This window comes from Lepidochelys olivacea (assembly GCF_965140295.1).
Source record: "Lepidochelys olivacea isolate rLepOli2 genome assembly, chromosome: 12".
Classification (NCBI taxonomy): Eukaryota; Metazoa; Chordata; order Testudines; family Cheloniidae; genus Lepidochelys; species Lepidochelys olivacea.
The window spans coordinates 38,394,075-38,415,243 of record NC_140422.1 but is presented as its reverse complement, the minus strand read 5'-3'; the positions used below and the strand labels follow the sequence as shown (position 1 = coordinate 38,415,243).

Here is a 21,169-nt window from a genome sequence, read left to right as displayed (position 1 = left end):
GAAGTTGCTCCTCCCAGGCTGATCGCCAAACAGAGAGCCGAACACCCGCCACATTTGCGTGGAGTTGTGAACCCTGCGGGGCAGAGGCCTGGAGGGAGAAAGTGGTCAATGAGCCACGAGAGATGTCCCCTGGCCCAGCCAGCAGCTCCCCCGACATCAGGGAGGAATCTCCTTATGCAGAGCCAGAGGGGAGCGGGTCAGGGATGGGCTGAGCATGGCGCTCGCAGATCTGCAGATGACAGTTTTGATGGCATCATTCTGCCAGTCTTGTAACACCAGATACAGCCCCAGCGAGAGGCCAGACTGGTCGCTCCTCAGCCACAGGGTGTCCAGGAGCAGCACATGTCGAGACCACAATGCTCTTCTTTTCCCACACCATTTCTGTGGCCTGGTAAAGGCCGGGGGAGCCAGCCCTCCAACAAAGGCAGCGATCCAACCACTAGAGAGCCAAGAGGAACTCCAGCTCCTCGAAGACAGAGCTGCCTGTGAGTGACTCCACCTCGTTTGCCTAACACCCTGCCCTGGAAAGCCACCGCTCAGATGCCTACTGGATAATCACAATCAACACTCACTAGCTTCCTCGAAGGGGGTCTTAGAGGCCAAGCAGTGGACAGGCCTTGGAGAATAAGCAATCCGGGTATTGTCTCCGGAACAGAGTTGAAGCACACTGGCCAGGGGGCGACCTGGTGGGCTTGCACTTCTGCTGCTTACCTTACCGCTCCCTGCTCCCCCATTAAGTGGAAGGCTACTGACGCCCTTGGGCGGGAAGCTTCTCTCACCATATGCGGCTTTACACGAGAGCCCATGCAAGCAGAGCAGTAACTCCACAGCCACGAGCCACCAGAGCGGGACTTACCTTCACTGCCAGGAGGGCTTGAGGCATCACACTCTGCAGATCCGTTTTGGGCTGATGCAGCACCCTCTGTCTCAGCTTGGCTGTTCTCCTCCGCCGTGGCGTCATCACCTTCCTCCATCTCTCCAAAGGAACCTTCAAAACACAAGAGGAGTCCGACAGGTAAGTGATGAGAAGGCAGAGCCGTTGGGCCACATGTCCAGGCAGGCGCCCGGCACAGTGAAAGGCCCGGTTATCAGTTCCAATCAGGCAGATTCTCATCCTTCCTTTGCTGGGGAGGGAAGATGGGAAGCTACCTGTTGCAAACTCTGAAGCATCCATAGTCAAGAAGCCCTCTCCACAGGGGGCATTTCATGACACAAGGCTGATAAAGTGCCTTGTTCTCATCAGGGCTTGGAGAGCCACCCCCCAAAAAGTGTTCCCCCCAAGGTTTCCCACCTCTTCCACTTCCAGGGAAAGAAGCAGACAGACACATGCTAATTTTTTAGAGATATGTTCCTCTGTCCTCTCCTTCCTGCTAGGAGCATAATAAGGAAGATGCTCCAGTGACACGCTGCGCTCCAGATGTTAGATACTCCCAGCCCCAACACACTCACTGTTCTGGGCAGATGGAATGGGTTCTTCCATAAACCCTACTGCAAGAACACGGATTTCAAAGCCACACACATGCCAATCGCAGAGTACACTGAGGGCGTCCTGATAGACTAGCCATGTTTCCTCCCCATGAACTGGTCCATTACTATGGCTGGGGGAGAGACACTGAGTGCCAGGGTGGATTTTTTCTGGGGGAGGAGGAGCAGGGTTTATACCAGTTAGGATTCACTCAGCTCTATGTGCAAAAGGAATTCAACAGCTGAGAAGCGCTTCCCAGGGCAGACTCCAGCGTTTTCCATGCTCACCACCCCCAGCACTGATCAGACCACTGGCAGCGTTGACCCGCAGGCAGAGTCCGCAAGCAGCCGCCCAGAAAGGGACCAATATGAAACGAACGATGCCCAGGGTCAGGTCTCCAGGGCACTCCATCGCAGCACTCAACACATTTAGCTGCCGGGGTGAAGGCCGTTTCCTTCACTGAGGGACCCGGATACAGCTCAGCCCCAGCCCCTCCAGAGCTCTCTGCCCCATCCTGGCTAGCAGGCTCACCTTGCGCCAGCCAACACAAAGCCAGGCTAGTTTTACTGTCACTTTTATAAGCTCTGCTGGCTGCTGCAGTCACACGGTATTGAAGGAAATATATTAACGCTATAAATGTCTCTCCGCCTTGTAAATGGTGCTCTCCAAACATGCGTCCACCAGTAAGGCAGGAAAGGAAGAGGGGCCGAGGCCACGGCTAGATAGGAGCTGCTTTTAGTTCCTTCTAGGTTCTACTCACAATCACACGGCTTGTTTGAACCGATCCGCTCCTGGAGGCGGGGAGCTCAGTTATCTCGGGCAGGGGGGTATTCTACTTCCTACCTGGTGGGACAGAAAGGAGAGGGGTCCCTTCCCCACCCCCCAGCCCTGCCCATCCAGAGTTAGAAGTCCAAGGGGCACCGTGGCTTCACCTGTGTGGGGTTTGCCTCCTACACATCTGGCAAGTGCTTTGGTCTCACACTGCTGACACGGGGCCCAGGGGTGAGGATGTCTCTTGCCATGTTAAAGGAGTGCAGGGAACTGGGCTGAAACCCTCTCCACGTGTTTCGCAGACATCCCAACGAGCCACCCATGAGACGGCACGATCTCCCACAGCTGGGCACCAGGCGGACCGTGACAACGGAACGGGCCTCTCCTGGTACTCACAAAGCCTTTGTTTCACAATGTCCGTAGGGATAGGAGCAGCCAGACTGATTCCCGCGCTGGCATCTGGGGCCCATTGGGAGGGGGACGGGGGGCAGAGGAGAGAAAGGATCATTTTGACACGCCCCTTGGGAAGTGGATGGTGCAGGGGTTGAAGGAAGCTTTCCCCACTCATGTTACTCTGGGGTGAGGCTGCCTTCATCTCACCAACAAGGCCGCAGGCTGCATGGGGCACTACTGAAATGTTCGCAAATACATAAGAACGGCTAGACTGGGTCAGACCAAAGGTCCATCCAGCCCAGTGTCCTGTCTTCTGACAGTGGCCAGTGCCCAGTGCCCCAGAGGGAATGAACAGAACAGGGAATCATCAAGAGATCCATCCCCTGTCGCCCATTCCTAGCTTCTGGAAGCCACTACTAAACATTATGTTTTTCCATGGCATCTTCCGGAGGACCTTAAAGCCCTTTACAGACATCAGTGAATTCAGGTTTGAAACATTCCTCTGGATTTTCATCATTCCATTTGACTGACAGCTAAGCCATGGCATGGCAAATCAAGGGAGAACAATGCTGGCTCCTTAAGGGACTGGGCTCCTCAAAGTGTGACGGATATCCTCTGCCCTCATTTTCTGTGCAATCATAAACGAAGACAGGCTGAATTCCTTGGAGCAGAGAGTCTAACACGGCTGGGCCATGCGTCTATGCAATGATGCCACAGATTGGGGCTTGAAGCAGGGGCCTCCAGAGCTAGGAGCCAGAGGCCTTTCTAGCTAGGGTGGTAAACTCCCATCCTCTGCTGATCGGGCACCAAGAGGGGACGCAGAACGCACACACCTCAGTGGGTCACGTGTACGCCAAGCTCACCCCAGAGCTGGAGAAGGCTTTGCCCTTGCAGCCTCCAGACCGGAGCGTGGGTGGCGTCGTGTTTCTAACCTCAGCCAACCTCAGGCTGTGCCACGTAGACTAGCTCCAGCAGGACCAACCCCTCAGGGATTAGTCGGCCTCCTCTCGAAAAGCACCCGGTTCACAGCAGACAGGCCCACGTCGAGCGGTTGCGACAGGCACGGCTAACTCAGGGCAAATCCAGTGCTGCTAGCACTGGAGACAGAAATTCCAGACCAGGACTCTTGGCCAACTCGTGTGCGTGCTGTTACCCAGAATGCTCAGGGCACAGCTGGCATGGGAGCCTGGAGACCACACGGGGAGGTTTGGACATGCTAGTGCAGTGGCTTTCAGCCTGGGGTCCACAGGCAAGGTCTAAGATTTCCAAAAGGGTCGGCACCCCTTTCCCTTTCCCTTTCCCATGCCCGCTGGGGCACCTGGCACTGGCCACTGTCAGAAGACAGGATCCTGAGCGGGATGGACCTTTGGTCTGACCCAGTGTGGCCGTTCTGTCCTGCACCTCCATTTGAAAATTTTTAAGGGGGTTCACAAATGAAAAAAGGTTGAAAACCACTGTCCTATTGAAACCCCTCCCCACACCATGCAGCTGAGAGGGGGACTTCCATTGTACTCAGGAGTAGCAGGATGAGTCCCACCATACCAAGGAGGCGCTGCCTGGCAGGTCACCCGCCCGTTACACTACTTGCAGACTGCAGATTTGATCAGCCAGGTTCAGAAATAAAACCGTAGTCACTTAAAAAAAGAGAACCCTGCTTCTAATGATGGAGCCGCCGAAGGGAATGCTGCTGTGATAATGAGCTCTCCAGCACAGAGAAAGATCAAACAGAAAAACACGATCAAACCGATTCCCTGGGAACAGACCATCACATCCTCCAAGCCCAACCGGGCCTGGAATCTCCAGCCTCCAAATATGGCAAGCAGCTCCCGCCAAAAAGGGGAAGGGGGATAAAACCGCACAGCGCATTTCTCCAGACCTCAGCCACTCTCTGTGACTCCAGGCATGTATATTTACACCGGGAGAACAAAGGGCCCATAATCTATACAAAGCAGACAACAATAAGCGTGAATAAAGAGGCTGCTGGAGAAGGGAAGGCAATTTATTCTAATTCTGCTAATTTCAGTTCCAGCACAATTAAAAAGACTCTGATAATATTCAGAAACAATTGCCGGCTAACAAATCGTTTCTCTCGCGGTAAATGAAACATTGTTAGGCTAATTTTTTCTTTCACGCCTTCACGGCTCTTGGGCGTCTGATAAAGTTAACCCGATTCTCTCCTTCTTCCCCTCTCCTCCATCCCCGCTCTGTGGGCAGGAAAGGCCAGTCCTTACCAGAGGAGAGCAGATGCAGGGGGGGACGGGACACAAGCGACGTACACACTACAAGCTAGGATTGTGGTTCCCCTGCTCACAAACACATACTCCTGCTAGCTCTCTTCGAGCTACCACGAGTACCTGCAGTAACACAGGTAGGGGGGGCAGAAACACGGCTGAGCTGGTTTCCAGTGGGTGCATACTCTGCATGGGTCAGCCGCTCTGTGCTACTGAGGCTATGCAGCTGTTTCTACCCATTGAGCTAGCACGAGCAGGGACATCACACCCCTAGCTCATAGCGTAGACGTAGACACTCGCTCACTTGGCCTCTATCTATTCAGCTGTTACTGTCATGCCCAAGGTAGGCCAGGGCTGCTTGTACTCAGCACTGACCACCCAACCTCGCCCTCAGATGTCACACGGCTGAAATTCTGGGCTCCAGCAAAAGGCAGGAATCCTGTTCGGAGAATCCTTGCCCTCCTAGATGGACTGTCACTTGGGGTTTTGACAGCTCCTTTTGCAACACGGCCCCGATCTTGACCTGGGCCTCTGGGTGTTACCATAATACAAAATCATATTAATCTAGCCTGACAGAACAGGAATCTATTCAGACAGGGGCTTCCTTGAACCCCTCTTGCCAGATGGAATATACTGGGGCCTTCCACTCCTTATTCTGAATCAGGCTCATTAATCCTGATGAGAGGCAAAAACAAGATAGCTCGGTAGATTGAAAAAGGGACCAGGCCCCTTCCACCGCCAGGCCCCAGATCAGGATTAGGCATCCAGCCACATCACCAGGAGATGGACACCAACATTGTAAGGTGCATCCTCACCCCCACAGCTAGGCCCCGGTTAAAGAGAGACCCCAAAGACCGAATGAGCCATGGAACATCTCCATCTAACTCCAGAGTGGCCATCTCTAGGGCTCATCAGTGGGGCAGTGTGGAGGTAGGTTGTAGTGTTGTTGCATGTACTGTGTTTGTTCTGAGAACAAATGGATGCCGGTCTCCAGGGAAGTCAATCTGCGACCTATTAGCACCAAATTCACTCTTACAAAGGAAGGGGGGTAGGGTGGAGGGCCCCCCGCATGTGTTGGTCTTGTTGAACTTTAGGTCCATCTCTCTCCTTCATGAGATCCTCTTCCAGTGGAAAAGGTGCTTCTCAAACACCAATGCACCAAGCTTTTTTGGATTGGTGCCAAGCATTAAATAGTTCAGATCTGGCACAACGGGACTCAGGATCACAGCAGAGGTTTTGGGAAGCCCGGCACTTTAACAACAGAAGTCCCTGCTGTGTCTAGCGTCACGGAACGCAACGGGTGTCTCGGCAGTGCTTCCCTGTGCCGGGCCAAGACACGGCCGCATTTCAGGGACAGTAAAGTCATCCACTCAGTAGCTAGCGCTCAGGATCCCGGGGTTCAATCCAGGGGCCTGTGCACCCAAAAAATGCACGTGCAGGTGTTCAAGGAAAACTGTGACTCCCAATCTCTGCTGTGCCCAGGCGGCGCTGGGGCAGAAGCTAAAATATTTTTGTATCTCCATCAATGATGCTTTAAGGTGCCACAACCATAGCCCCCCATTCTTGGCACACAAGGTCAAGCTATCGTGCCCCATCTGGCTCGCAGATACGCTCTCCAACACCTCCCACATCCTCTGGCAACTTTGCACCCCTCGCTCTGCCTGCAATGTGCCAGGAGCAACAATGTTCCCAGCTGCGTGGGTTAAATGAGCTACTGGATATTTTAAAAGACGAAAGCAGCAAGTGGAGCGTCATTTCTCTGGGATTGCTGGAAGCCTTGCACGGTTATCACCTCACGCAGACTCCCTCAGCTTGCCTGATCTGTCTATTCTTCATTAAGCAAATACGCTGAAATGGAAATGAAAACATAATAGCTATTTGATTTTCGGCGAGATATTTTGCATATTGGTTCAGTGCTGATAGTGGAATTTCATCAACTCCCTTTTTTCATGCTTTAAAACTGAATTACTGAGGCTGGCTTTACAGAGAGGTGATGAGCCAAAAAATACTCCATTCCAAGATACTCCGCTTAGACGATTAACTATTCTCCATCCCCCTCCCTCCTCCTCTCTCTCTCTCTTTTTTTTTTTTTTTTGATAACAAGGAAGTATTTCTTTTTTAAATTACAGCGATTGTAAAAACTTGCATTAATCTGAGATGATGTGACAAAGTTAACTATGTGAAGGCCGGCCCCGGATGAGATCAGGGCCATTAATATACGGTTTGGCTGGTGGTGGGAAGAAAGGGTAGAAAATTTTTGCTTGGCAGGATGGGAAGGGGTAGTTAAAAGTTCCAGAAAACCAAATATCCTACAGAACAAGCCCATCGTATCTCAGGGTGCAAGGGGCAGCATACTAGGACTGGTCATAGACAAGACTTGGGAAAAACCTATTAGCCCAATTACCTGTGTTCCCCCCATCCTGAAGCTATACCCCCCATCCTGTAATTTAAAGGAATGTAACAATTGTGTGTTGTTCACTGTAGCCATCTACCATCAGCCTTGTACTCGATAAATTGTAGGCAGTGTAGCTTAGTACATCTCCTCTCTTGTCATTTTACCGTCTTTCCATTCCTGGCTTGCCCCACTTTTTCATACCTTTCTTTCCTGTCACAAATCATGGTGTGTTTTTTTTCCCCTCCATGACTGTGTGTGTGAGTGAGAGAGAGACACACCCACCCACCCCCTTCTTCCTGATCATTTTTGTCTTTGCCCTTTTCCCAAAACCTATTTACACTTATCCCCCTCGCCCCCCTCCCCACACACACCGCTTCCATTGCTTTAACTTATCCCAATATTGTTCCTTTGCCTGCTGCCCCCTCCTCCCATAGGGTCTGAAATGACCAGAAACCTTATAGCCACAATATTAAACTAGGACAAGAAGCTCCTCAATCCAGGGGCAATGGCCAAGTGAGAAGCCACCTGCCTCCACGTAGTTATTGGAGAAGCAGGAGGGCAAAAGGGTGCTGGGATACCCATCAGGTACCTCAATCCTGCTTAGGGATGCCACCTCTGTCCCTCTATCAGTTTCTCAGCTGCTGCTGGGGTGCAGAGGTCTCGCCTGCTTCGCTCTCTTTTGGGTCCCCGTTCCCCAGAGGGCAGCTCTGGATCACCCTTGTTCTCAGCTCTTTCCAAGGCTGCAAGCGAGAAAATGACCTGGGCTGTCAGTTTCACATGGCTGGGCTCCCTAGGAAGCAGCAATGAAAACTGCCTAGTCAGGTTTTGTTCTTTGGCAGCTTAGATCTCTGATCAGCCGCGGCAGCCTTGCCGTGCAGTGGTGCACTCAGTTCAGGTCTGGAAGACTTACATCAAACCACAAGGACTAGAAACCAATACGTTTAACAAAAGCTCAGGGCTTGTCTACACTGGGGAAGTTACACCGGTATAAGCCAATGTGTGAATTCATACTGGTATAATTATTAGTTCAGGTCTTCATGTGGACACTTTGTCTGGTATAAAAGACATAGTTTTGCGGGGGTGGGGCGGGGCAGGGAGGGGTTAGTTTATGTCTATTTGGAAGGGGCTATACCAGTATAATTAGATCAATTTACTGGTATAATTGGCAAGAAACTTTCCCAGGTAAACAGCTCTGCAGGATCGAGGGGCTTGAACAGCCCTCTTTCATGTACTAAGTTGCCACCAATTCCCACCTTGCAGCGAAAGCTACTCGCATGTCAAGAGAGGCATTGGCAGGAGAATTTGAGAGTTTTATTTTTGAGGGCAACGTTTCTCCACCACCAGCAACCCTCCAACAAATGCTTATTTCCCCACCCATCCAAAGCAACCCCCCAACCTTTGGGAAGAACTTAGCAGAGTGAGGTCTCCCCCACCTCTTCCCAGGCACCATCCCCCTGGCCTTCAGGAGTTGATCATTAAGATGGGCTACCCCACTCTTCACCCTTCTACACATAAGGGCTTCTGAGCCGATGTTCCCAAGAGTGCTGCACAATCGGTGGCCTAAGGTTTGAAGCTCCAGCTCGTTTCCTCACTGAATTCCAGGGGCTCCACTCTCCCATCGGATTAGGAGGCGTGGGGCCTTCACAAACTCTGGGTCGGATGCAGGCTCTCACTCTTGTCCTACAAATGGGACATGGGAAAGTTGCTAAGCGACAGCTCTCTCTTTCCCAGACGCGATCATAGAAAGCGTGTATCTGCCACACGTGGATCAGCACCCACCAACTCCAACCTCTGCTGGTACACTGTGGCCTCAGTCAAGTCTCTTCTCTTTGAGCCTCAGGTTCCCAGGCTGTGAGACTGGGACAATAACCCCTGCTTCCCAGGGGATGTGTGAGGGGCTAACTGCCAAGCCTGCTGGAGATGAGAAGCGGCGTGGATTAGAATTTGAGTTCAGACACAAGACTCTTACATGTCAGGGGATTGGGCAGAAGCACCGTGTTAACCAGACCAGGGATTCATGGATACATTTACACACCCAGCAACTCCAGAAGTGACTGGCGATTTGGGGCGTCACTTATTGGGCGGAGGGCTGTCCCAATCTGACACACACCAAAGGAGCCAGTTTTCTAGACAGTATGTAGCACCCACCTTCTGAAAAAAATATCAGACCCCTTTTAGGTGTCAAGTTGGGCACCCCAATAATGGAGGTGCCCAAAGTCACCGGCGGCTTCTGAAAATCTTGGCCTGTGCGTCAACCCTCCTGCAACAAGCTGCTCACTGGTCTCCATGTGAGCTGCTGCAGGGAGAGTTCCACCTCTACTCCCCCTTTCTTAGATGCACCCAACCCCATTGGCTCAGCAAGGCTCCTGCTAGCGGCTGGAAATGCCGTGACTCCAGGCCGGAGCCAGGCTCTGGCCCTCTCCCTTCTCCAGCAACAACGGCAGTGGGCTGGAGCGGCCGTATTTTGGGTTTACTTCATTTTATTTGGAGACACACCGCGAGAGAAAGCGTGAGTGACAAACCAAGCTGTCTGGGCTGTCAATCATCCCTTTCAGGATCAGGACAGCCAAGATAATCTCCTGACGAGTCCTTAAAATGCCCACTTTGAGGAGGACGACAGGTTCATATTTAGCCCATCAGTCTCCCCACAGAGCCTAATTACTACCTACGAAGGCCACTCGTTCATTACCGGAGGATTACAGCAGGGGGTGGATAAGGACAGTTAGCAGCTACCAGCGCAGGAACAGAAACGGCCAAGCTGAGCTTTGAAAGGGAAAATGGCACATCCAGTGGCAGCACCAGGCATCAGCTCACCAGCAGGTTCAAGATGCTGCCTCCTGCCTCCCCAGGAATACAAAGAAGCAGGACCACTTCCACCCCACTTACCCCGCCCAGCCCTCCTGCTCCCTGGTTCCGGTTCACTTCAAAACTGCCCTCCCAGTTTCTTAACCCTTCTGCAGAATTGCCCCACGCTGCCTGACCCCATAGCTTTGTTTGCCACAGGCCAAGAGGATGCTCAAAAGAACACTTTGCAGAGCCGGGTAAGAAGCATAAGGGAGGACGATGGCCGCTTAAAGATTCTACCAGCTGCGCTGTGGCATCCCTCCTGTCTGTGGGATTCACTCCTCAGCTGTACTCCAGGTTCTGATGCTTCCATTAAAAACAAAATAAATATGTCTAGCCACCGTCCCCAATCACAAAGAAAAATCTTTAACACATAAACCAAGCGCAATACACGTAGCAACATCTGCCTGAGTCGGCAGACAGCAGAGCCGCTTAGAAAACGTGAACAACAACAAGTTATTTGCAAACAGGTTTTTATTTTCCAGCCCTAGCAAGCAGCCTGAAAAATTAATATATGGGGAGGAAGGGTGGTCTAAGAGCAAAGGTCCTGGATTGAAGAGGCCCAGGTTCAATCCCTGGCCCGGTGACAGATTTCCTGTGCTGATTGCAGGCAAGTTGCTTCATTTCATCTGCAGAGTTGGGATATTAAGCACATCCATCTCCCCACAAGTCTAACTACTACCTAAGAAGGCCACTCGTTCATTACCAGAAGATCAGAGCGGGGTGGGGGGCTAGATAAGGGCGCGCTTCTCCACAGCTCACGTGGCCCTGGAAGGTAAATCCATTTAGTAAGTATAATGTTGTGTAGCAATAGTTTGGCCACTCCTCCTCCCTGCTTGCCATACTAAGTTCCTAGATACCAGACTGTAGTTTGTGTACATGGTACTAGACAAAATGAAGTGCTTTCCTGTGATCAGTGCTAACACCAAGAGACTGACGCAGTTTTCACAGTCAGGAAGCAAAGAGGGTGCGGGTCAGCAAAACTGTCATTACACAGGTAATTATTTGATCATTTCACTCCAATTAAACTTCTTTCAGCATCTGAACAATAAACCTTTTCTTGATCCTTCTCATTTATCCAGCAAATTTAGAAAAAAAAAGTTTGTTTCCAGGCTGCCAAGAGAGAGACCCTGGACTATCCGAAAGCAGGCATGCAGACAAGAGCGAAGCGATAAGAGGCCTTGATAACAGATAGAAAATAGCAACAGATTCAGACTTTCCCACCGGCTTGGAAATCAGGGGAGGAGGCGATTCCACGGGGCAAATGACAATCTGTTCTCCGTCCATCGCCCTCCCAATGTGGGGGGGTGGGGGGAAGGGGAGACAACGACAAGACAAACAGGCTCATATCTTCAGCTAAAATATGTTTGATCCTCCAGGACAGTTCTGCACTGCCACAGGGTAGGGACCCCAGTGTTGCCAACCCCTAAGCCTTTAAAAATAACAAAATCCACAAATTTATTCTTCTCCCTGCAAAACCAGTTAGATTTTTATGAAACCAATCATGAGATTTTCAGTTTGGGGGTCTCCTTACCTGCCTTGGGGCCCATATTCCCAAGCTCCTCTGTGGAGCAGCCAGGGCTAGACACACACTTTATTATTATTTTTTTTTTTTTTATTAAATGAAAGGACAGGTTCTCACGCAGTCAAAGGACTCCAGGGGCTGAGGCACTGATAAAAAACCACCAACTCTCCAGGCTCAGGCGAGCTGGCGACGCCATCTCCATAGAGAGGTTTCGCTGGTTTACAGAGGTTCTGAACAGCTTAAATGCTACACGGGCAGATGCTGAATGCAAACTCATAGGGCAGGCACATGCGTGAGTCAGACAGCCCGACAGGCCTGCCATGGACTTAAGGGTGATCCAGAAGTGGCTCTAAGTCAGTAGAGAAATGGGGTGGAATCTTTCCTTCCGTACCAACAGTTTGGGCCTGCTGGGCAAGTTATTGTCCCCTCAACCTCCCTCTTTTGCCTGTCGCGTCTATTCAGACAATAAGCTCTTTGGGTTAGAGACTGTCCCTCTCCTTCTCTGTACAGCACCTAGCACAACAAGGCCCGGGATCGCATTGGGGGCCCCCAGGTGCTACCGTAAGACCAATACAAATTAAGCAGTGTATTGAGTTCTGCCTGTCAGCTCTGTCCAGGACCTTAACAGCCTCCTCTACCTCCAGCCGCACACCCTCCAGCCCTAGATCCACTGGAGCGCACAGCTGGTGTCGGGTGAGCTTGCTGCTTCCTCTCCCACCTAACAAGAGGAGCAAAAGGGGTTGGGATTCACAGGATGGAGACCGGATAACGTAGCTGGAGTCTTTCCCTGTCCTCCCACCCTTGGCAATCCCTGTTTGTGTAAGGAACACAGGGGGACAAAGATAGGAGGAGGAGATCGGCACCCACGGAAGAGCTAGATAAACCCCCATCGCTAGGGAGAATTCCTGCTCCTCTGAAGGCAGCTGAGGTCGTTCCCACCACAGATCACACACCTAGGCAGACCGGATGCTTAGGGCTCCCCATGCAAGCCCAGGGCACTCCCAGCCCTGCAGAAGGCACGGGAGGGAACAGAACCACCATACCAGCAGCTGGGCATAGACCAGGTCATCCAACAAGCCCTGGTTTTAGAGGGCTCCTAACGATGCCAGAGGAGTTTGAGGGTCCCCTGATTGTGCACCCTAAAAGCATGCATTTGCTTTGAGGTGGTGAGGGGCCCTCGCCCAGGGTCTGGGTCCCCGGTACCCCGGCAGAGGAGGCAGGGTCTGGAGAACAGAATGGGTCTGTTCAGACACTGGTTACTTCAATGGGGCCACATCGGGCTGGAATCCCGACCCCGCTCAGGTAGGCAATAAACTCCCAGTGACATCGATACAGGCATTCTGTGCCCGTGGCTATGTCTACATAGCAAAGCGCGTGCCCAGGCTAGCCTACTCACCTCTGAGGGAGACCAAATCCAGCGAGCGCAAGGGACCAGCAGCCGTGAAGACAACCCAGGGTCCGTGCCACCAGCACTGGGCCACCTTCACTGCCACTGTTACCCACAGCAGCTGGATTCAAGCTCGCTCAGGTAGGCCAGCCGGTGCACAGCTTTTGCTGTGTAGACAAACCCTTAGAGAGCTTCTGGACAGACACCGGTTTTAATAAATCCTCCCCACTCACAACAGCTACATCTGGGGACTAATCAAAGTTAACACCACCCCTCTCCCAAACTAAGGTCTCTGCCACCTATGTACTCCCAACAGGATGCACCGTCCCCCGGCCAGCAGGACAGAGGTAAATAGGATGCATCGCTCCAGACAGAGACCCCTAACAGCGGGAGCATTGCAAGGCTGATCAGCACAGCCTGGAGAGCACACACAGGAAACACAAGCCAAGCTGGGAAAGGCAAAGCACCGCGGCAAATAAAAAAAATTAGAGGGGAAGATGCCAAAAAACCATCTCCAGCTCCCACCATCATCTCCCAAACCCCTCCTGAATCAGGGGCTCTGCCACCCCAGAGATACCCACCCCACCCCGCCACACACAGCTCCCTCCCAACTTAGATCAGGTGTCCATTCCACCAGGCTCAGCTATTACTAGACGGAGGTGCTGATGCTTTGTTAGGAATTTGGAGGCATCTTTTGGGGCAAGCTCTGTGCTTTCAGCAATGGGAAGGTTCAAGCTGGCCTCTGTTCGTTCACATCACCACCCCCTGGGTGACCTCCAAAGCCGCCACACTGCATGTGGCTGGAGGCGCTGCAAGCAGCTGGGCAATTCAAGAATGCTTGGGGGGACGGGACGGGGGACAGGAGAGGTACACGGCAGGATGCGCAATTCTTCCCGATTATTTCTTCTCCCGTGGCCTTTACCTTCCCTCTGCAGGGGACAGCACAAAGTCTGGGGAGACCCTTGGCATGCCCACCCCTAGCAAAGCTTTCCCTCAACAGGAGAGAGGAGATGCTCCAAGCTAGCCAACTGGAGCCAGGAGTGCGCACACACAGAGAAAGGCCCTGCACACATAGCATCTGCCGGGAGCCAGCCCAGATGCCTTGAGCTGGCCATTCCTGGAAAGCGTTAACATGCAAGCAGTGCCAGGCTCTGAGAGAACTTGACCCTGAGGAGAGCAGGAGGAGTGACCGTGCTGGAATGAGAGGGCCATGCACAAGGAGCTGGGGGTGAATCCAGGTTCTCCTGCAAAGTCAGCGAGCTTGATAGAAAGCAGATAATGGTTCTTTGTCTCTGCAGCGTCCTTCAGGCTCTTATCCAGTCGCTGACCCTGAATTCATCTTCAAATTAAAAAGAAATATATAGAACGGAGACTGGAGTCGGCAGACGGATGCTTCCCACCAGGCCCCAGGGAGCTGAAAGAGACTCTGCCAGCTTGTAAAACACGGGCATGACGTCCACCAGTCACCTGGCAATTAGGAAGCAGGGAGACCAGTTATTACCTGGGCTTGAAAACACTCCCAACTCCCCTGTTGACTCGGCCCCAAGAGTGCCAAGGCAGGCGAAGGCCTCACTCTAGCTACCACGCTTCCCTGTACCAGTCTCTTCCTCCAGCCCAGAAGAGAGTCTTCCCCACCCTCCCCAGGGCTTTCCTGCTCTGGACCAATCCGACCAGCGATTCAGCTAAGGGAGCGGGGACAAGCAACTAACTTTGCTCAGTAAGCCAAGCCGGGAGCTGCCTTCCCTGAATGCGGGACAGCCTTTTGCCTCCTCACCATTTGTCTCCGAGCACCATACCCGGAGGGCAGGGACCAGGCGCACCTGAGATGGGAGCTTCCCCACCTGCACGTGACCGACAAGTCACTGGGTGTATAACAGATTTGGCCAATCATCCAGGCTCCTCCATTTCCCCCATCTCTTCACGAAGCTTTGTTAGGGTCTCTCCTTTAGGAGTTGCATGCACACACGGCAGGGGAAGAATAGCCCAGTGGCTAGGGCTCTAGCTTTGGAAACCTGAATTCAATTCCCTGCTCCGCCACAGAGTTCCTGTGTGACCATGGGTAGATCACTTAGCTTCTCTGGGCCTCAGTTCCCCCATCTGTACAATGGGGTTAATAGCACTGCCCTAGTGCACAGGAACTCCAGGGAGGTTCCTATTGTGATATGCCAGAGCCATTGACCGGACAGTCGTGCTTGCCATAGCCAGCATCAACAGATGACTTGTTACACCAGAGAGTGCCGCAGAGAGGAAGCCGTTGTTGGGAGCAAGCGGGTGGAAAGCCACAGCGCCGCAGACGGGGCAACCCATTGCTCTCCACCGCTACAGGCATTTTGAAGAAGGATTTGAGCTCTCTCTCTTTGTCCTTGTTTTTACTTCCCTCCCACCCCATTTTCTGAGGCCTGGTCTATACTTAAAACGGAGGTGGAGATAGCTAGAGGGGTCAGGGATATCCCTGGTGGAGACACAGGAAAGTAGGTTTCCACCAACGTAGCTCCCGACAGAAAGAGAGCCCCCTTCCATCACCATAGGCTGCTACAGTCCCAGTCGTGTAGACTCAGGGCCTTAGTGAAAGAGATGTAGAAGTCGTACAGCCATCGGGGAATGCTGCTCTTTGTATTCACAAGAGCAAAAAACCCCGAAGCAACTTCGCCCGCACTAACATCCGCCGAACCTTCAGGGTGAGGCATTAGGGTTCAGGAGTCAGGAGAGCCCACCGCCATCATCGAAGCACCTCAGCACCTCTTTGATCCGAGGCCCTGGCTCTGCTCTTCGGGAAAGGCAGAGAGCCCAGTGGGATATGCATAGCGTTCTCCAGCCACCCTGGCTGACTCACCGCCTGGTTCAGCCAGACGAGAAGCCAGCTCCTGAGTCAGACCTCGCCCACACGAACATCCTCACGGGATTGAAACAGCTGCCCGCATGAAGCATTTGCCACCGGCGTTTTCTTTGTTAGACTGAAGCTTGCTGTATTATCACCTGTGGTATGTGTAATGCCCACCCTTCGTCACCGCAGTCTCTTGGCGCCTCTGTCTCAAAAGCATTTACCCTCACACACCCTTGGGAGGCAGGGCAGTGCTATTACCCCATCGCACAGAAGGGAAACTGAGGCAGATATTAAAACGACTACCCACAGAGTCTGTGGCAGAGTGGTGACTTGAACACAGGTCTTGCAAGTATCAGGCAAGGGCCCTGACCACTCGGCTATTTTTCCTTTCTTATCCATGGGTAGTTAAATAGCTACCCAACCCCCATCCTGACACACACAGAGTTCTGGCCAAGCTAACACTGTATCAGAAGCCGTAAGTTTTGCATCTGTGCCTCACAGGCATGGTATTGCCAGTCTCAGCAGTCAGACACCCCTTTCACAGCTTTGGTGGCTGCTGCTCCCCAGTTTAAAGCTCCGAGTGGGGCACAAGAAAAAGCCACCGCCATCATCGAAGCACCTCAGCACCTCTTTGATCCGAGGCCCCGGCTCTGCTCTTCAGGAAAGGCAGAGAGCCCAGTGGGATATGCATAGCGTTCTCCAGCCACCCTGGCTGACTCACCGCCTGGTTCAGCCAGAGGAGAAGCCAGCTCCTGAGTCAGACCTCACCCACACGAACGTCCTCAGACCAAAGGGGTGGGGGAGAGAGTTTGCTCGCCCACCTCGCTCGAGGCCTGGGACATTACAAGAGTGGAACTGCGGCCGGGCACAAGCAAGCGCGCAATGCTGTCGGCTGTTTTCAGACGCCTATCTCCTCCAGAAAGGATGGGTGAATGTGCTGATAACTGCGGATACTGCAGGAGAAGATGCTGGGGAGATAATCTGCTATTATAAAAGAGGAGGGCAGCTCTTGGCCAGACGCACAGCACAGAGAGAAGGGGTCCCCGAGATCGCTCCATTCCCCTGCAGATCAGAAATCCTTTGGCGGGCGTCGGTTCCCCCTGCCCAGGATCTGGAGGGGCTGGGGGGGAAGGGGAAGTCAATGAAGCGGGAAAAGGAGCATCTCCTTCCCAATGCAGAGAGGCCCTTGTAACTTACTTCCCTGAGCTGTGATTTAAGATTGATGGAAAGCGAGTCTCTTCCCAGCAGTGGCTCTTAGGGGTGACAGCTGGATGTTTCTGCCGGCACATCCCTCTCCAGCGCTAACGCCCCCAAGCAACAGAGCACAGAGCCAGACCCAAACTTCAGAGGCTCTGGGGCCGGCTTGCGCTCACCACGTCCCTGGGAAGCGCTCCCCAAGTCAAAACAGAGGCACGGCGTCCTTCTGACCTTTGCCCGTGCCAACACCGACACCAGTTTGAAAAGAGACAAGCCAGCCACCGAGGGGGACGCATCTGAAGGGGCCGACTGGGTCTTTTCCTACCTGGGAAACCCTGCGAAGAGGGAGAAGGCAGCCCCCCTCAGCCCAGCGTCAGGTATAAAGGGCATCTCAGGGGCTGGGCTCCCCGCTCTTCCCAGATACGTTTTAATATCAGTCGGGTGCGGGTAGCGGATCACGTCCGGGCCTGGCCCAGCCCCGCGCTAGAGTGGTACCTATCGCCAATTAGGAGCCCTTCTCTATCACGCCGAGATAAACTCGGCCTGACCTTTCCCGATGGTCTCCATGGCAACGCGGGTGCCCTCTCCACATTATCCGCCCCTCCCCCAACGATTAAACCCATTAAGGCAGGGGCGGGGGGGTGGGGGGAGATAGTGGGGCGGGGACGGAGAGAGGAGATGCTGAGCGGCGATAAGTCAGGCAGCTCTGGCAGGCGGAGGACTGGAATCGAGCGTGATGCACAAAGCCGGCCCCACCGGCACTTGCTCGCCGAGTCCCGCTCGTGTCCTGACCAGCCCGTTCAGCCGACGTAGCGACGCAGCCCCCTCCTCGTCTGCTGGTTTCCACCCTCCCACCTCCAGACTCGGATGCGCCTCCCAACCCGCGCGCCCTGCCCTGCCCAGCGGCCCCTGCACCACTGGCCTTTTCCCAAAAGCGGGGCACCCACTCAGCCTGGCACCCCCGCCGGCTGCTGGAGCAGCTTCGTTCGCGGCGCTGGGCCGGGGCTTAGCGACTTTCTGTGCCAGGGCACAGCCGTGCATGGGGTAGGGGGCCGGCAGGGTTACCGGGGGGGGTGCGGGGGCTGCGACGTGATGCTGGCCAGAGCCAGTGCGGGGCGGCGCTCAGGAAGCGCTCCGTTTCGGCAAGAGAGCAGCGATAGCCAGGCAACTACAGGCGAGGTGTCCCCCCACCCGGGGCCTGGCCAGCAAGTCGCAACCCTGAGCTAAGGGCGGGGGATGGAAAAGGGAACCAAGTCCCCAAGACCCTGTCAAGTCAGAGAGTCTCTCTGGGGAGCCTGGTTTGCCCCCATGTGAACACTTGCTGGATGGGAGCTTCCCATCACTACAGGCCTGGATTTGAGCGAGCAGCCTAGAGGAAACAGGCCCCATAAATCACAGACTATCCCCGGGGCCCCCCCTCTGCAGGACTTCTCCCAGCCTGGCCACGGAGGGCCAGCACCATGCAAAGAGACCCTCAGAGCCGAGGTCTCCCATCCCAGTGCAAACAGCTAGCCCCAGCAAGGTGCCACCCCCGGCCTCGCCTCGCCCTGGGAAAGGAAATCCTCTGGGCAGGACACACCGAGGGTGGGGGAAGTGGGCCAGGCTAGCAGCAGAGGGCACAGGAGGTGTAGTGCCCCCCCCACACATCAGCCACACTCGGAGCAGCATGTGGGGGAAAGAGAGGGAACAAACCCTGCCCTCCCATTGTGAACAGCTGCTGCTCCCTGCTCATTTTACTAGCAGAAGGTCTTCTCCCCAGAACAGAAATGGGCCCCCCCGCTCGGCCTCAAAAGCTCTGGGGGAGGCTGGATCTGAACTTTGCGGCTCAGGCCCCAAAAAAGAGAGGGCGGGGGGGGGGGAGAGAGAGAGAGAGAGAGAGAGAGAGAGAGAGACAAGGAGAGCCAGAGCCTGAGAAAAAACAGCCCTGCTGATATCAGAGAGATTGGTTTCAGACGGAGCTGCTCCCTCTGCCAAGTCCATACCCTATCTAACCGGGGTGCAGTTACTTAACATTCATCACTGGCTGAACTCTGTAACTTTATCAGCTCCCAAGCATGGCGCCATCGGAGGGCCCGGCCGTTCTCAGCTCTCAGATAGGCCAGATAAACCACTGATAGATTACAGGAGATTGTTTCACTTCAGGGGACGGGATTACGAATAGGAATAGTAAGAGAGCCCACATCATATCGAACAGCCAACGAGGCAGGGGGGTGCTGGGGTGGGGGAGGGGGAAGAGGAAAATAATGAGAAAGAAGATACAGGAACAATGGCAATGAAGTGACTTTACGTTTCAGATAGGGCCGATAAAGCACTGATAGATTTTAAGGGAGGAAAGATTCTAATAGAGCCATCCCCAGCCCTCAGACACATCAGATGGATAGAAACAGATTGCTTCACAAAAGGGGATGCGACTTTTAATGCAATCCTGGCTTTTCATCTGATAGAGGAGGAGGAAGGAAGGAGGGAGGGGGAGAGGAACTGTAAATGGAAGGGAAAAGTGTTTAAAATTACACCCACACTGGGCCAGACATAAAGGGGCTTTGGCTTGAGTTTGGGCTTCTAGGGCACCTTCCATCCAGAGGCTCAGACAGTAACATGGATGCCACTTTTCAGATGGGAAAACTGAGGCAAAGGGGAAGCAATCAGCCGTGGCTAGAAATAAAACCCCACTCTCTCGATTCCATACTAATGTAAAGTCAGCTGCTTTCACCCCTTCCTGGTTTTTAGTCACCCCAAAAGCATGGGCTCATTAAGGGCCTGTTGCAATAGCCCATCCCTACCCAGCAAAGCACAGAAGCACGTGCTCAAAATTCAGCACGTGCTCAAAATTCAGCACGTACTTACGTTCTGTTGAAGTAACGGGCCAGAACCGTGTACTTCAAGTCGAGCACATGGTTAAGTGCTTTGCTGAAGAAGGATGAACGTAAGCAAGCTCTCAGAGGCTCTGCTGAACGGGAGACGAATAGCACAAGTCTAACCCAGTGGTAAGTTTTCCCTTTTAAATCCAAGGAGGAGATTTCAGTTCTTACAGCTCTCGGCACTCTGAAGAATCCCGGGGGCAAACAAGCTATGCCCGGCATGGGGACGTATATTTTGTCTCTTCAGCCAGCTTTGAGTTTAGCAGTGCACGCCGCCACTTGTTTAGGACAGGAAGTGAATAACCACCACCTCCAACTGACACGTTTTACGCAGAACGCACAGTAGTTATCCTGAGTGGGATGGACCAGGATATCGGTCCTATTGCAAAAAGGGATCTGCAATGAGTAAGAGCTCCCAGGGCCTCTGTTTGCAGCGGTGGGTAAAGAGGATGTTGGGGTATGCGTGCTGGGCTGGCATGCTGGCACAGTTGTCCGTCAACAGCAGGGAGTCGGGAGTCATGCTTCAAATGGTTTCACATGCCCAGGGAAGTCAGATGCTCCAGGTCATCTCCAAAGATGGAGCTTTCAAATACCCAGCGTGGCTGGCAGTAGAGAGAAGGGAGGAGGCAGTCTCTGCGCCAAGCCCCACGCAACTCAAGGCCCACCTCTGTTCCCCCTGAACCGACTCCTTTATCCAGTAGCAAAGTCCCACTCCTGCTGCCTTCCTATCGGGATCTCAGAGCCGCCCCACCCACTGGCTCACTGGGAGCTATGTAGAGCAGAGCAATTGGAAGGATCCGTTCCCTTCCTGCCCCCCAAAGTCCACGGTTTTATAGATACCTGAGCAGATTCAGATCCAAGCCTCTGCAAGGAAATGGGTGCAGCAGCTGTGCCTGCCCACTGACCATCAGCGGCTGCTTCTGCAGCCTGGGGGGAGGGGAGCAAATCACTCCAGTAAACGTTCATGCAATTGCACACACCAACATGGAGCAGAGAATGAGGCCTGGAGAGTATAGGTCTCAGGAAGGGTTCCCGTGGCACTCTAGACCACTCCATCATTAGAACGTTATTAACTCCCTCCATCAAGCACGCCATGACGGAGAGGGAGTCTAGACAGCTGGAGATCCAAGGGGGGAAACAAAGCAACAAATGGCTCAGGCAGCATCCAGTAAGACCTGGAGCCTTAGACCTTTGGACTCTTGAAAAGTTACTTTGCTGGCATCTCTGACACACCAGCTGCTGAGTGTCGCTGACAAAGGCAGAGGAGGATTCTGGGACC

General features: G+C 53.4%; 1 protein-coding gene across 4 annotated transcripts in view; it reads right to left on the bottom strand.

The window, feature by feature from the left end:
* ZFPM1 (zinc finger protein, FOG family member 1) overlaps positions 1-21,169 on the bottom strand; it is a 114,629-nt gene that overhangs the window by 67,415 nt on the left and 26,045 nt on the right. For 3 of the 4 annotated variants that reach the window (XM_084644848.1, XM_084644849.1, XM_084644850.1), the window contains exon 2: positions 857-988. In XM_084644848.1, coding sequence (XP_084500974.1) covers positions 857-988 — 132 coding nt within the window. Of the gene's footprint in view, positions 1-856; positions 989-21,169 lie in introns of those variants that run through there. The other variant, XM_084644851.1, reaches the window with a different exon arrangement.